The sequence below is a fragment of the Vulpes vulpes genome, chromosome 6 (genome assembly GCF_048418805.1).
Source record: "Vulpes vulpes isolate BD-2025 chromosome 6, VulVul3, whole genome shotgun sequence".
Lineage (NCBI taxonomy): Eukaryota > Metazoa > Chordata > Mammalia > Carnivora > Canidae > Vulpes > Vulpes vulpes.
Genome location: NC_132785.1, coordinates 108,243,288 through 108,260,116, shown reverse-complemented (window position 1 = coordinate 108,260,116; position 16,829 = coordinate 108,243,288). Strand labels below are relative to the sequence as shown.

Sequence of the window (16,829 nt, the reverse complement as noted above, 5' to 3'; positions counted from 1 at the left end):
CTCTGATTCTGATGCCTCCTGCAATGGGGATGAGATGGGGACAAGATGGGGATGCTTCTTTTTCTGTGGAGATGGAGATGCTGACTCACCAAGCTCTTGGTTCTGCTTCAAACCCCATGGCCCTGACCCTCTCCCAGCCTGACGGTGAAACTAAAGCAGAATCTTGGGTCTCCAAGGTAGAGAAACCAAAACCCTAAACCCAGAAACATACAGCAAAGCAGATCTTTCCCCCTGAAAATTCTTTCCTTTTCAGGGAGCCTGGATTAGTTGGGCTCTCAGAGGACAGGCCCTCTGTGGCTGGTGGCAGAGATGAGGGAAAGACCCTTGTCCTTCAAAATGATAAAGATGAAGACAGTGTGCCTCGAGTGGCTTGCTTATGGTCACAAACTCACTGGAGGGGGATCAAAGACTCAAAATCAACAGTTCCCCTGGGCAGAGAAGCCAGGCTTGTGGGTAGCCAGGTGGTTTCGTGCTCAGAGAAGCCCTGAAGTTGGGAGCTGGCGCCTGGGGGCTGGTATATTTTTAAAGCCCAGCAGGCAATTCTAGCCAGCACTAAAGAGCAGAGCTACTGAGCAGAGTTTGGTTGGTCATAGGAAGATCTGCCTTGGGGGCCCTATCTCAAATCTGGATGTTCCCACGACTCCTCTGGGATCTAATTTAAAGCACAGATTTGGATTCAGCAGGTCTGGGGTGGGACAGGAGAGTCCGAGTTTCTAACAGGCCCTCAGAAGCGGCTGCTGCTGCTGGTTCAGGGACCACACTTTGAGTAGCCTTGGGGCACTCTGGAGGCCTGGGGACGGATTGGGGGTTGGAGATGGGGAGGAGGGTTGGTATGTTTCAGTGAACTTGGCAGAGAGGGTGGCTGAGATTTGAATTGAAGCTGGACCACAGTGGGCTTCAGAGGGGGTGGGCTCCTCACCAGCTGCAGGGCTCTGGGCAAGGACCTGGCTCCCGGCCCTCAGGCCCTGGGGCCCTGGAGGTTCTTGATTTCCTAACTCATCATTCATGGTTCTCCCCATGTTAGTCTCTGCCAAACTGAGGTTTTGACACTGGAAACTCAAGGTTGGGTGAATCTGCATACTGTCAGAACCAACGTGTGTGTGTGTGTGTGTGTGTGTGTGTGTGTGTGTGTGTGTGTACCCTTGTGCCCCAGCCTGGGGATGCTCCAGGGTGCTCTGTGTGTGTGTGTGTACCCCCGTGCCCCAGCCTGGGAATGCTCCAGGGTGCTGCCAAATCCCACTCCAGCCTGGGAGTCCTCAGCCCCTGTATTTCTCTCCCGGTCCTCTCGCCCTGCTGTTCCCCGGGTCATCCCCCCCGACCCTGGCACGCAGGCTGGCAGCTCTCCCGGAGGAATTGCCAGTGGGCATTAGCCTTCCCCACTTGAAGTTGGCTTGGCCACTGAAGGGCTGTGTGCTAATTAGCTGGGCCTGATGCTGTTTGCTTGTTGCTATTTTGCTGCTAAAGAGCCTAACGAGAACCACGTGGGTGGTGGGGTGTTGGCTGTGGAGAATGTGGGGCTCTTGGCTCCACACCCTGTCAGCTGGCTCTCCCCCCACCCCCGCCCCGTGGTTAGTATCTTCCTTCCCCCTCCCCACAGCTGCCCTCCTGGCCAGAGCCAAGAGTGCCAACACTCGGAGAATGTTCAGGACTCTTTCCTAGCACTTTCACACATGTGGGGTGTCTCCTTGGCCAGGAGGAGAGGGGAGTTGACAAGGAGGGGTGTGTGACCTACCCCCATAGCCAAGAATGAAGTCCAGCCCTAGAACCATGGGGAGACTCAGTTGGCCTCGTAGTATCTGCCAGAAATCTGTGGGTCCGACCCACTGCTCATGGGCATGGAGGGATAGCCCTTGCCCCCCTGCCCTTCAGGCCACCCCTCAGCCCCCTCTTGCCACCTCTCACAGAATCCTGGGTTGCTGGGACCTACTAGTCTGTCTGCCCGGCAGGCCCCTTTGTCCCTGTCCAGTCCTTGGACCTCTGGGAGCCACCCCAGTGGTCATTGGTGGAACCCCAACTCCTCACTCCACCCTGGCAAGGTCAGATGTTGGGCTCTCTTCCCTTCCTCTGGTCTTAGTATCTGCCCTCCCTTCTGTGGCCTTGCCAGCTCTGCCACAGGATTTATGTGTTTATATATTTGTGGAGGCAGCTGCTGGGGGCCTGCCTGAGGTCCTTCCTGAGGGGGAGCGCTGGAGAGTGTGGGCTGACTGGATCCTGTTTATAGTTAGGGCTTTTGGAAGACTGTCCAGCTTTCCCAGACTGGCTCGCCCCCATTGTCACCCCAACACACACACACAAGCTTTGGGGACTTCTGAAGGCTCACACTGGGGAAGAAGGTTTGAAGAATTCTTTGAATTCTCCTTTTATTTTAGCACAGAGGCCTAGAGGCTGAGGTTATTCTGGGCAGGGCAGAGGGTGTCCCGTGGCTGTAGAGGAGGGGTTAGGTGGGTTCCCCCACTGTAACCACCACCAAACACATGCTTGAGGTTAATAGTATGTGTTTGGGGGGGGATCCCTGGGTGGCTCAGCAGTTTAGTGCCTGCCTTTGGCCCAGGGTGTGATCCTAGAGTCCCGAGATCGAGTCCCGCATCAGGCTCCCTGCATCGAGCCTGCTTCTCCCTCTGCCTGTGTCTCTGCCTCTCTCTCTCTGTGTGTGTCTCTCATGAATAAATGGATAACATCTTAAAAAAAAAAAAGAGCATTTGTTTGGGATTTTGGTAAATCCAAGGAGTTGTGGATCTGAATCCCAGCTCTGTGTATTCAGGCAAGAGACTGGTCCTCTTCTACCATACAGCCTCATCCATAAAATGGGTATAACTATCTCTATAGTGTTGTTTTTGAGGATTAATAATAATAACACTTTAGCTATTACCATGGTCTGGTACTATTCAAGACTTTATATTGTTAATTTTTCATCCTCATGATTCCATAAGCTAGATTTGATCTTTCTCCCCCTTTACAAATGAGGTTAACTCTTTATCCAAGTCATGCATCCAGGAATCAGCAGAGCCTGGATAAGAATCCAGGTAGCCTGGCTCTGGAGTACAGGGCTCGTGCTCCAGATAAATGGGCAAGTCTGAATAGAGAACCTGGCACGTGGTAAATTTAGCCATCATTTTAATCCACACCCTGGAGATTGTGCTGATTTACCTGGGTTTAAAGGCAAACTCCACCACTTAGCCATATGGCCGTGGGCAGGGTGCTTACTATGCTCTCTGTGCCTCAGTTTCCTCCCCTGTGAAATGTGCCTAATGTTAGTCTCTACATCACAGAGTTGTAAGAGACAAATGAGATAACTCCGGTTAAATGTTTAGTTCAAGAGCTGGCCTGTTCTCTGTGCTCCATACATGTTTGGCCTTGATACTGAGGGAAGGGACAGTCGTGGCAAGTGCTCATTGGACACAAGGAAAAGCTCAGTAAGCATGTACTGAATAGTACAGGGCCTATCCGAGGACTGTGCTGAGAAGTCCCCGTCTGCTGCCTCACTTCTCTCAGCTCTTCCAGAAAACTCCAGAGATCCTGGTGTGTGACTTGGCATCTGTTCCTCCCTTCTTGGTCCAGAGCCTCTGTGTGTATGGTGGCTTTTACTCTGGTCCACATCTCAGTGCAATGAGGACCCTATTCCCCCCAACACACCCTTAATGTGGCCTTACTCATCCCATCTCTGTAATGACTTCATCCCACAGGGCAAAACTATGGCCAGGTGGGTAAGAGCCCCAATCTGGAGCCAGACTCCTTGGGTTCAAACCCTTCCTCCATCACTTAGTAGCATGGTGATCTCAGGCAAGCTGCTCAACTGCTCTTAGCCTCAGTTTCTCCATATGCCAAATGGAGATAAGAATAGCAACCCTTGTGGTTATAAGAATAAAGAGAAATGATTACATGTAAAGAAGTTAGCCCAGGGACTCATAATGGTAAATGCTGAGCAAACATTAGAGAGAAGTATCACGGCAGGGGTGGGATTTTCACTGACTGGTTAGGAACTGCCAGGAGCCAGGGTCTGGAGGCTCTGTGTGGCTTGTCCCTGGAAGAACCATCTTATGAGAGTCTTATGAGACTCATCTTATGAGTAGTTGGCAGGGAGTGGAGAAGAGCAAGGTGAGAGGTAGTTAAGGGGAATAATCACATGACCTCAGTGGAGACCCAACTAACATGAAGGGTACAGTCCTAGTAAGAGACCGTCATCTCTCTCCTCACCACGTATGGGTACCTGAGATTCTCCTGGTGAACAGGCTATGTCCCCAGGGCTCTTTATTCAAATAAGTATTTAGGAGATGTTCTTACCCAGGGGATCCTGAAGCCAGGTGCTGTGTCCTGTTGATACCAGGAGAGTGCTTACTTAGCACAGGTTTGGTGAAGGGCTGAGCAGGTGCAGGATCACATGGATGGCCTAACAATTTCCTTCCTCCATCCCCTCCTCACCTCCTTGGCTGGCATCTCCTCTTCTACCCAACATCTTAATGTTGGGCTTCCCCCAAGACTTTCTGCAGATCTTCCAAATCTCCCACACAAAGAGGGGGACAGTGGGAGCCAAGTCAAGCATTAGTTGTTCCCTATCACTGAGCACTCGTAGGCACTGTTAACTGTCAATTAACATACAACAATATTAATAACAGCCACACTCTGTGCCAGGGACCACACTAAACATGTCAGCCCCCACCCCCCTGGCCCTTGGTGAGTGGTCATGGTGTGATTCTCTACTGTGTGCCCCCTCCTGCGTCCCTAGCTGCTGATGGTCCTCTACCCAATGACTAAACATAGGCTTCCCAGGACTGAGTCCTGGGTCCTCTTCTTTCTTGCCATACCACACCTGGAATGATCTAAAGTATTTCCATGGGTAGAAGCATTGTCTCTGGGCTAACAACACCCAGATTAATATATATCTTCAGCCAGACTTCTCCTCTGACCTCCAGACTCCTTCATCCTGATTCCTACTCAATGTCTGCTCTTGATGTTCCCCAGACATCCCCACCCAAAACTTGTCTCAAGTTTCCCTCTCTCTATGCCAGCTCGCCTGCCCAGGTGTTACCCGCCCTATTAAAAGGCATCCCTGGGCAGCCCGGGTGGCTCAGTGGTTTAGCACTGCCTTCAGCCCAGGGTGTGATCCTGGAGACCCGGGATCAAGTCCCACATTGTGCTCCCTGCATGGAGCCTGCTTCTTCTGCCTGTGTCTCTGCCTCTCTCTCTCTCTCTCTCTCTCTCTCTCTCTCTCTGTCTTCCATGAATAAATAAATAAAATCTTAAAAAAAAAAAAAAAGGCATCCCCATCTACCTGAATGCTCGAGTCAGACATCTGGGGGCCATCCGGGACACCTACCTCACTGGGATCTTCCTCTTTGTTTCACCTTCCTAAATCTCCTAGAAGTCTGCTCCCTGCTTCTCCGGCTGCCTCTCTAGTCCAAGGCTCCGGTATAAGCTCCTGGGTGATAGCTATAGCCCGCTGCCTGCTCTCCCCACTCTCTGGTTCTTTCTCCATACATCATATCATAACACATCTCTGCTCTCTCCTGCCCACCCAGCCTCATCTCCCAGATCCCCCTTACCCACCCAATCCAGCCTGGGATTCTGGAATACGCTGCCTCCAGGCTCTGGCACAGGCTGCTCTGTTTGCTTTCCCTCCTCTCTTTATGCGGCTGGCTCTTTGTCATCTTTCCCATCTCTGTTTCAAGCTCCCCCCTCAGAGGAGCACCCCCAGCCACTCCTTCAGGGCTTCCCCACACCAGCCTTGTTATTCTGGATTCTAGCCCCTTGATTTTTCTCCCTCCACAACTCATATCTCAATTTTGGTGCTTCTACTTATTTGTTTGCTTGCTCTGTGACCATCCTTCTAAGTTGGAAGCTCCATGAAGAAAAGGACAGTGTCTGTCTTGCTTATTATCCTAGGTAAAGAGTAAATGTTGGACGCATGATGGTTTTCTAGGTGACACTGAGGCTCACAGAGGTAAAGAGACTTGCCCAAAATCACACAGAATTTAAACACAGGACTCTCTGGCTGCAAGGTTGTTTTCTCTTCCATGCTCTGTCCTGGCTTCGGTTGAGTTGTGAAGTGGGAGTGGTGTATTCCCCCTCTCCTGACCTTCCCAGGGCCTGCGCAGGGACCTGGGGCTGCCTCAGAAGGGGCTTGGTGGCTTTGTGTCTGCCACAGAACTGTCTTCCATGCCCTAGAGCTGCTCCCCTAGAAAAGGCTGGTGCCTGGGCTCATCCCTGATGGAGGCTGTCCCGGGACCCCATCCCATCCTTCTCGCATCTCTAGAGGCCCCTCTGGCACCGAGGCCTCCAAAGCCCTGCCTCTTCCCAGACAAGGCCCCCCGGGCTGTGGGGATAGCCGGAGAACTCTTCTGCTTTCGGGCAGGAGTTGGAGACACACCCAGGCCTCAGCCGTGGGCCACAGCCCTGCCCCATGGTCTCCCTCCTCATGCCTGCTGGAGCCGGTGGGAATTGGGACTGCTCTGTGCCCTTGGCCTCCGGCCTCCCCGGCCCCCCGACTGGCCCAGTGTTGTGGCATTTGTTAATGCAATTAGCAGGGCGGTCCATGCTCAGGGGCTGGGGGCCAAGGTCTGACTCACACCCCCTTCCTCCCCTCTGGCCGCCAAACGGTAGAGGCCCACTTGGCCTGCCAGACGGCGTCTGCAGAGAGTGCACGAGGGGCCAAGAAACGGCATCTTTCTCTCATTAGAGGCTTTTATGTGAACACAACTGCTATTTTGGAGCTGGGTGCTTGGCTGGCCCCTGAGCCCCAGTGCCGTTTCCAGCCGTCCTGAGCTGCAGGCCCAGCACAGCTGTGGCAGGAGCAGGGCAAGTCCTTGAGGACCTGACTTTTCCCACAGCCAGCGGGGGGCTCAGAGATGAGGTTGGGAGGTTGGGGCCCGGAGACACAGCCCCTGGGCAGAGCCCGCATCTGGAGGGGACAGGTCCCCAGGTGGATTCTGAAGACACATGTGTGGCGACCAGACAGGGATTTTCTTGGCCTCAGGGATCTGACATCGGGGTTCCTTTCTGTGGAAACCAAAGGTCAAGGCTGTAGAGAAACTACTCAAGGCATAAGTAGACACCTCACCCCCTGTAAGAGAATTTCAGGGCAAACCAAAACCTCTGGGTAGAGGCCTAAGGTAGGGTGCACAAGGCAAAGGCTGAGGTAAATACTGAGGATGGGTAGGAGACTGTCCTGTCTACCAAGGCCTCTGGGTGTGGAAAGGCATAGGGCCCCATCCTCAGGGAGGGATTGGTGACTCAGTGGGTAGATTCTTGGTGTCCCACTGACATAGATTTTAGGAAAGATGGAGATTTAATCTAGGGAAGGGCTGAGTTTCAGGTGTGGGGGTGATCAGAGAGTCTGATCTGGAGCTAAAGGTCATCTTCCAGGCAAGAGGGGATGGTACTAGAGACCTTAGAGCAAGGCACAAGGTTACAGGACCCATCATGAAGTCAGTGCTCATCTCATAGGTCATAGATGGAGGGGGAAGTTGTCTCGGGGCGCCCCCCTGGAGAAAGAGCCAGTGACACCTGAAAAGGAGCCCTGCCTCTGCACTGCAGGGCTTGGTCCATCCCTTTAACCAGGGCCTGTACTGACTGTTGCCTTTCCCTGGGAGAAGAGTTGTGGAAGAGAAGTCCAGAAGCCATCTTACCTCTGCCACTAGGCGATATATGGTGGTTTTTCTTTAAGCTTTGCAGTGCAATCCAATAGAATTTTCTATGATGTTGGAAATGTTCTATATCTTGTTGTTCAACATGGTAGCCATGAGCCACATGTGGCTACAAGCACTGGAAATGTGCCTACTGTGAGAAACTGAATTTTACATTTTGTTTGATTTTAATTTCATTTTATTTATTTTTTAAAGATTTTATGTATTTATTCATGGGAGACACAGAGAGAGGCAGAGACATAAGCAGAGGAAGCCCGATGCAGGACTCAATCCCAGGACCCCGGGGTCACAACCTGAGCCAAAGGCAAACGCTCAACCACTGAGCCACAAGGCACCCCTCAATTTCATTTTAAATAGCTGCCTATAGCTTGTGGCTGCAGCATTAGACTATTGTGCACAGCACAGCCTTAGAGAGTGCGATGAGATAACTGAGTCACCAGCCCAATGTCACACGGCAGGGATGTGCCTGAGCTTGGGTCAAACCAGCCTCATGTTCTTTCTGCTACCAAGTAGCTGATCACAGAGGCTCTGAGCGGGTGGTAGGAGCAGGCCACACGGTGAGAGCTATTTCCAGAATCCCTCTGGGCCTGCCCGTTCTGAGTTTGGTCTCCTCCCAGAGGCAGGGGTTTGTGTGGAAAATCTGAGCAAATCTCTGCTTGGCCGTTTGGAGCCGAGGGAAGGTAGAAGGGGCATAGCCAGAGGTGGGGGGTTGGAGGGAACGATGCCTTCTATTGCTTACTTTCAAAGCAACTTAGAAAATTTTCTTTTTATTCCCCTCTCTTTTGGCATCCTGCTAACTGCACAGAGCTGAACTCCCAAGGCTGAAACTTTCCACATGTCCAATCCTCAGTGAGGAAGAGAGTGCCAGGAGAGTGTGGAAAAGCAAGGGTTCAGGAGAAGCCTAAATTATGAATGGCTAAGGACTGGCATTGGTGAGGGAGCACAGGAAGGCTGACACGGCCTCGCTTGCTGTTGTCTGAGGATATGGCCCCTGGCCGGGGGAGGGGTGTGTGAAGGTGTGCCCTCCATGGCTCAGCATGGACATGGGGCATCCTGCTCAAGAACTCTTTACCCATCATCAATCAATGAATCCTCATAAAGCCATATAATACCCCATTCTGGACTGATTTCTCAAGTATAGGGCATGATCTCTGTTCTTGAGAGAAAATGGGAGAGATGGGGCTCTAAGAACAAAACATGGAGACTTCCCAGCCGACCAGGGCTGAGAGTTTTCTCTCTTAAAATTCTCACAGTGCTGCAAGGAACTGCCTCTCCCAGGGGCCCCAGCATTTCCTCTTTTGCTTTAGGCAACAGCCCCTGCCATTGGCCATTTTGACTCGGATGGTTTCCTCTTTGAAACTTCAATTCTGAAATCTGGGCCCGTTTGACAGGAATGTCTTGCTTCAGTCTCCTTTCAACCAGAGGACACATGACCACTACCACTATGGCCAAAGGGTCCCAAACTTTTGGATTTCATGTACCAGTAAAATATCCCCAAACACCACAGTACAGTAGGCAAAGTACAGTAGGCAGTTTTTCATTTTGCCAAGTGAGGATGTTTAGAAATACAAACGACCATTTTCCAGCACTTCTAATTTAAAAACATTAAAAAAAAAGGTAGAAAAGACACTTTTTAAATGGGCAATATAGCATTACAAAACAAGAAACTATTTTCTTTATTTTATGGCAGACCAGTAAAAACTGTCATAAGAATGTACCTTTTGACAGATAGACAGTAGGAACCACCACTTTGAGCCATTTGGGGATGACTTTTTGGGGTAGCGCAGACTGAAGAGAGGAGTTTATGCTCCAATCCCACGATGCAAACACTTGGCTCAGGACAAAAGCATGACCGCTTTAGTGAGGATGTCAAGTGGTTCCCTGTACAACAACTCAAGATAGGATGCAGATGGAGTCAATGAGAGCTGGCTCAAAACCTCTGAAAACCTGACGCTTGTTGGAGGATCTTCCTTGGCACATCTGGCCTCTGCGCAATTTCATAAATGGTTGATCCAGAAAGGTTATCTTCCCAAGCAGATTTTTTCCATCAACAGATCTGGCTGGTTTAGAACTTTCATTTACCATGGTATTACATACATATGTAAATACTATTTTTATGATTTCCCCCCAAGTACCCATTTTCCATCAGCTGTTCATTGTACCAAACAAAGTTTGCCAACCCTGGTCTGAGAGACTAGGAGTCATGCAATGTTCATGGGAAACCATTCAGGCCTTCCCTTTTTACTTCCTCCCAAGACTAAAGCAGGGCCAAGACCTGCCCTGGGCTAACCTGCTTTCCCAGTGTTCATTGGCCAATGGTTTGCCTACCAGGCTAGTCTCTGGTGGTGGTGATGGGGCCTGGTGATTGGTCAGGTGAGGGCCAAGTTGGCTTGGGCAGATTGAGTGGCAGCCAGGCAGAAGGCTCAAATCCTGCCATTGTGGCATTTTGTGTTTGGGGAAGTGCTCAAGGGGACAATTCTCTGACATGGTCTGTTTATCTGGAGAACTGGGCCCTGCCAGGAAGTGATGCAAAGGCACTGAGGAAAATGCTCTGGCATCAGGATCCAGATCATGTTTAGAATCCTGAAGTGAGACCTATTATTTCCCCTACTCTCTCCTGAAGAGTCAGATGGCACATGATCGACATGATGCCCAATCAACTCATCCTTGGTGTCTTTGATCAGCATCACCTCCTTCAGGAAGCCTACCCTGACTCCTTTCTCCTTGCCTCAGCCTGGGTTAGAGGCACTGGCTGACACTTATCACATGACCTATATCCTGGCTTCCCTGTGAGATAATATACTTTTTAAAAGAGGGGCCTTCTCCTACAGGCCTCATACCTAGTGAATGTTCTGTGAATGCTCACTGAATGAATGCATGAGTTGGTAAACATGGTCCATCGTCATCTAAGATTTCCTGTGTGGGCTTTGGAGAGGGATGGGATCCTACAGTCTCTACCACCTGCAAAGGTACATTGGGTGGCTGACTTGAAGCCAACAGATCCCTTTGTTTCATCATCAGCTCCAAGTCAAGGTTCAGAAATGGTAGGGAGGAAGGACCATACCAGCCCTGCTAGGAGGCAGCGGGGAGCAAAGACCCTGGGCTTTGCAGTCAAACAGACCTGGATTCGAATCCTAGATTCGACTGACTGGCTGGGTGACCTCAGGCAAGTTTCTAACCTCTCTGAGCTTGAGGCGTTGTTTGTAAAATGAGATTCGTAACCACACTTGCTACAGAGGATTGTCATGAGGGTTAAATGAGGTAGTAACGCGAAGTACAGTGCCTACATAGTATAAGCACTCCATAGAGAGTAGCTGCCATAAAAAAAATAAATAGCAGTGCTGGTGTCATTGTTAGGCATATACCGGGAGCTAAGGATGCAAAGAGGTGCAAGGGGCAGTTGCAGGGGCTGATCATAGTAACTGGGGAATTAGCCACATAGTGGAAAACCCATCACTGACTATGGCACTTGGGGCTTACCCAGTGAGTGCAGGTCCTCATTGCTCAGAGGAGGGCACACTGCTGGAGGAGGTCATCAGGGATGGGCAGGAGGACTTGAAGGGATAGGACGACTTAGGTAAGTGGAGAGGAATGAGAAAGAGTGCCAGGGAGGGGACACAGTGCGCACACAGGCAGAGAGAAGAGAGCCACACCCACAGGCCAGTCTGGCTGCAGTAGGTTGACTTAGAGGGATTTATTGTTAGAGGGGGATCAGACAAGGGAGGTGTTCAGTGCTAGTCTATGCACTTGAATCCTGGAGGCACCCAGGAGCCAGTGAGTGTCTCCAAGGAGGTGGCATGGGCCAAGTGGAATTTTGGAGAGATTTCTTCAAGGCCCTGATTTGGACTCCGGGCCTGTTCTCAGAGGGGAAAGTACAGCTCAGGAAATCCCAGGCTCTGGTCCGTGTAGCGGTGCCTGGGATTTTACAAATGCACTTAGAATAACTGAGGCCCACGAGGGTCTGGATGATCTGCCTCTGTTTCCCTGGCCTTGCATGGTTCCCCCTGTCATCAGACCCCAGCCCCCCTGGGCCTCTGGTAACTCCTCGAACATGCCATGTTCCCTCCAGCCCCCAGAGATTTGCACGTGCCCATCCCTCTGCCTGGAAGGCTCTGCCCAGACCTTCACCTGTCCACCTCCTTTGTACCAGTTGGACCCTGCTTTTCAGAGACGCCTGTCCTCCCCATCTAACGTCAAGGGTGAGCCACTGCATCACCTTGTTTAATTGTCTTCACAGCCTGAGATACTGCCTGGAAGCAACTTGATGCTATTTCTTATATTCTTTTGGTCTCCCCCACTGGACTGCAAGCTCCATGTGGGGCAAAGACATCATCCCCAGTGCCTAGTACACAGTAGGGGCTCGGCAAATGTTTGTTAAACAAATGAGTGACAGCTGGAGGGGACTTTGGGTTTAGAGGGTCCAGGATGACCCTGACCATTCTTTCCTGGGTTCCTCCTTATACCCCAGAGGAGGTCCTGGGTTGGGAGGGCCAGGGACCTGCACCCAGTGTATGCCTCTGCATGTGACTCTCTCTCCCATGGCTGCTCGTCACTGGAGGAGGCTCCAGATTTTGCAGGGTGAGGAAGGGCAGTGAAAAGTCACGGCTCTGGTGGCCCGTGGCTACTGCATAGCACCAGCTTGGAGGAAGGCGCCCAGTTCCAACTGCATCTTGCCCCCAGGCTGATCCCAGAGTCTACCACATACTCAGGAAGGTGGGAGCTTGAGAGCAGATGCCCTCCAAAGAGGAAGAAGAGGAGGGACTGTCAAGGCTGAAGATGACTTTGAGAGACCTCAAGAATGTCCCCAAGCTCCTCAGCCTGCCCTCACATGATTCATGAAGAAATCAGAGCTCAGTGAGTTCAAGACCATGCAGCTCACAGAAGACAGAAAAACCCCAACAACTCAGCCCCTACCCCCTGACTTTCAGGCTGGGTTTGCACCTCTCCCATGAAAGAAACTTTCTTTCTTTCTTTCTTTCTTTCTTTCTTTCTTTCTTTCTTTCTTTCTTTCTTTCTTTCTTTCTTTCTTTCTTTCTTCTTTCTTTCTTTCTTTCTTTCTCTCTCTCTCTCTCTCTCTCTCTCTCTCTCTCTTTCCTTCCTTCCTTCCTTCCTTCCTTCCTTCCTTCCTTCCTTCATTCTTTACTGAGAATCTACTCTGTGAAAGTCTCTATTCCAAGTTCTAGGGTGGCAGGAGAGAAGAAAACAAAATGCCTCCCCCCCTGGGACTTTCAGGCTCGGAGGAGAGGCAGACAGCTAAAAGTGAGCACAGGCATGCAATACAATGTCAGGTGTCCTGCTGAGAGTGCTGCACACCTTTGGTCATTCAGTCCCTGATTGGCTATTCGGAGATGACAGGGTAACCTCACCCTGGGGACCTGAGGGTTGAGGGGATGGGCAGCACATGGGCCCAGGGAGCTTTCTTTCTTTTTTTTTTTTTTTAAAGATTTTTATTTTTATTTATTCATGAGAGACACACAGAGAGAGGCAGAGACATAGGCAGAGGGAGAAGCAGGCTCCCTGCAGTGAGCCTGATGTGGAACTTGATCCCAGGACCCTAAGATAACGACCTGAGCTGAAGGCAGACACTCAACCACTGAGCCACCCAGGGGCCCCCCCAGGGAGCTTTCTGAAGCCAGAGTCAGGCTTCCTGCTTGAGTGGGGGAGGCCAAGCAGCACAAAGCAGCGGCCCTCCTGGCAGGAAGGTGTCAGGGTCACCCCCCACCCCTGCCCACCCTCCTCTCATCCCTCTCCATGTCTCTCCAGCTGTGTGCCAGCCACCCTGCCAGAACAGGGGATCCTGCAGCCGGCCCCAGCTCTGCGTGTGCCGCTCTGGCTTCCGTGGAGCCCGTTGTGAGGAGGTCATTCCTGAGGAGGAATTTGACCCCCAGAACTCAAGGCCAGCACCCCGACGCTCAGCTGAGGGATCACCCAACCTGCGAAGGAGCAGTGCAGCCAGAGAAAGCACCACGACCCCCAGAACACGGTCCCTGGCATCACAGCTGCCACTGGTCAGGTAAGTCCCCTCCTTAATAGGACCTTGGGTTCAGGGGCACAGTCTGCCTCTAGAGGGGCTTCTTCCTTAGGACCATTTGGTGAAGACCATGGTGGAGAAGACCAGAATTATCCTTCTTGCTCTCTGCTCTCCTCCCCTTTCTCTGCCCTGAACAGAGGGGCCGTGAGCAGGAAATGAGTGTTGGGGTTGGCACAGGCTTTGCCAGGCTGGGGTAGCCAGGGAAGGTGGGAGGTGGAGTCTCTACCCTCCAGGTCTTAGGAGAAAGCTGAGGAGGGCATAAACCTGGCCCCTCTAGTTTTGAATCCTTCGAGGCCACTTTTTGGCTGGGTGGCCTCGGACAAGTTATTCACTTCTCTGATTTCGCACAGGGAGGTGGGGACAATGATGATAATCACAAGCTTGGAATTGTAAGGATTAAGTTAGTTAATAGAAAGAAAGTGCTTAGAACAGTGGCTGGCACATAGTAAGCTCTTTATAAACGTTTTCCTCCCCCACCTCTGCCTGTGGTCCATGCAGAAAGGACCCCTCTGTCCGAAGAAGCCCTTCGGTTCGCTCACTGCCCAGCAGTTAATGTCTCTCCTTGAAGAGAGTAGAAGAAGCATGTTGGGGGAGGGTGTAGAATAAAGTGCGGGCGAAGGGAATGTGCATGGGCAGGATTCCCTGGCCTGCTTGCCAGCCAACCTGGCTAGACTTTTTCTAGCTCTGGACAGGAAATCTGAACTTTGTAAACTGGTCCATTTCTAGGGGGCTGTGTTTTCCTTTTGGTTTTTCAGGCTAGTTTTTCCATTCGCTTCCTACTTAAGATGTTCTTTCTGAAATGTTGCAACCTTGTCTTGCTGAACTAAGGGGAAAAAGGATTTGTCCTCTGGGAGGCCAGGAGAACCAGGGAGAGGAGGCTGGCCTCAAGATCAGGACCCCAGCCAGAAAGCTCAGGAGAGAAGGGAAAGGAGCCTGAGATTATCCCACAACTCTGAAGCAGGGGGCCACCAGGGTCTGAGGAAGGTGGGGTCCCAGAGCACCTAACACCCAAGCAGGTAGTTTGCAAGGGTAGCCAGAAGCACAAGGAGGAGAAGGATGAACTCTGGTTGAGGTTTAGGGAGATCCAAATCAAAGCCAGAAGAACCAAACCCTTTGGCCAAGGCCTTGGAATGCTGAGGCAGAGAGAGGGGCAGAGCTCAAGGCTAGGTAGACAACTCGGGGGCAGGGTGAATGGCCTGGGATTGGCTGTGAGCAGGTGGGCAGGGCCTGAGCCTTGTTACGATTGGTCCCAGCTGTTGGTCCAGGTGGCTGGGCCTGATGTGAAGGCCCCTGGAAGAACACCAGAGGTACCAGCTCCAGAGTCAGGCCAGGGCACGATGGGAGCAGAGTGCTTCCAGCCTGACATTCCTCTGCAAACGCTCTTTGGCTTGTAGGATTCATGCATTTTAGAATGCATGGAGCCCCCATGTGTGCACACAAGTGAGTATGGGGGATGGTTGCTTGGCAGGTCATTCTGTCCCTTGCACCCTTGAGTCAAAGCTGTTTAACATCCCCTGCTCCATCTTCCCAGCTCAGCCCACTCCTCTTCTTCTTTAAGGCCCAGTACCACCTTCTCCAAAAAGCTCCCCTGGTCACTTCCACCTAGCTCTCTGACCCCCTGCAGTGCATACCCTGTGGATCTGTGCCCTGTGTCTGCAATCAGACTGTGTGGCCTGGCCCCTGGCAGACAGAGATACTGTTGTGCACCCTTTGGATCTCCCCAGAACTCCTCCCACAGTCTTAGCTTATAGAAGGGGCTTAATAAGCATTTTCTTCACTGGACCCAAACTGAATGGTTACCTAAGAAAGGGGGCCCCCACCACCGAACCCTCACCCTGTGCCCAGAGCCAAGAGCACCAGCCCCTGTGTTGCCCTGAGTACAGGAAGAGGGGAGGCTCTGCGCTTCCCTGGGGGAGTACATCCTACTCTGCCTTGGGGTGGTCTGTTCATCCCGGAGAGTAGGGACTGTGTCCTGCTCTTTCATGAAGACATCCTTGGTACCTAACTAATACCGTGCTTGGCTCATGAGGTGCTCAGCTTATGAAAGCTAAATGAATGAATGGACGAGGCCTGATGCTAGGGAGAGAGGAGGTCGAGAGGAACGGAGGTGGAGCTGTTTGAGCCGTGAACCTTCCATCCCCTGGCAAAGGATTTGTGTGTGCAAGAGGCAGTGGAGGGTGAGGGCCCACAGTGAGGTCAGTGGCCCACAGCAGAGACATCCTCTTCCAGCTTCACAGGCTCCTTGGCCAGGGGCTACTGTGATGTTGTGAACTTGCTGCCGCCTCCGAGCCACCCCGTCTGTCTTTGCCCTGGGACCTCAGTGCCATGAAATCTGGGAAAGTCCGAGTGGCCCGCTGTCGGCCCAGCTGTGTTTTGCTTTGAGAGGCCAAATCCCGCTTGCCTGGTGGTGTCAGACATTTCCTGTGAGCTTGGCTACGTTCCCCAAACAGCCGTTGGCCTCTTTCCCGATGGCAACTCGCACAGGCCCTTGGTGTCTAGATAGAGGGAGTGACATGAAGCAGGGGGCATTCTAGAAGCCAGAGGGGGGCCCCCAAAATACTTAAGGAGGGGAGACACTGCAAGGATTGGTGATGACCAGAGACTCCCTTCAAGAAAGCACTAGACAGAAGCCAAAGACTTGTGTTCCAGAAGGAAGTCGAGAGGGAGGGGCCAGGAGAGTTTCGGGCAGCCGCAGCAGCACGCCCTAAGGAAAGCCAGACAAGGATTGATGTTGTCCAGCTGTGGCCTGGGCTGGCTCCAGGGGCCTGGAGAGTCTCTCTGAGACCCAGGTCCAGGCTTCTTCCCCAAGGCTGGGCAGAGGATCTGCCCCACCTGAGGAGCAAGAGCCAGGCGTCCGGGGACAAGCCTTAAGAGGTTGAGGGCAGGGTGGTTACAACAACCTGGGACTGGCCAGCCCTGAAAACCTGCTTTATACCAGTGCTTCTCAAACTGCAATCAGCATGGGCATCACCCCGGAACTTGCTGACATGCAGCTGCTGATTCTGCAGGGCTGGGGAGAGCATCTCTCAGGTGGCACTGATGCAGCTGGTTCATGGACCAGGTCTTGAATAGTGAGGGTCCAGCCTGGGTTTTGGATTCAGATATTCCTGGGGGCCCAATTCTGGATTTACTAGTCACCAACTGTGTGACATTAGGCA

General features: G+C 52.0%; 1 protein-coding gene across 2 annotated transcripts in view; it reads left to right on the top strand.

Moving 5' to 3' along the window:
• The window catches only part of LTBP2 (latent transforming growth factor beta binding protein 2), a 99,808-nt gene that overhangs the window by 9,621 nt on the left and 73,358 nt on the right, over window positions 1-16,829 (top strand). For both annotated transcript variants that reach the window (XM_072762038.1, XM_026008596.2), the window contains exon 3: window positions 13,404-13,653. In XM_072762038.1, coding sequence (XP_072618139.1) covers window positions 13,404-13,653 — 250 coding nt within the window. The remainder of the gene's footprint in view (window positions 1-13,403; window positions 13,654-16,829) is intronic.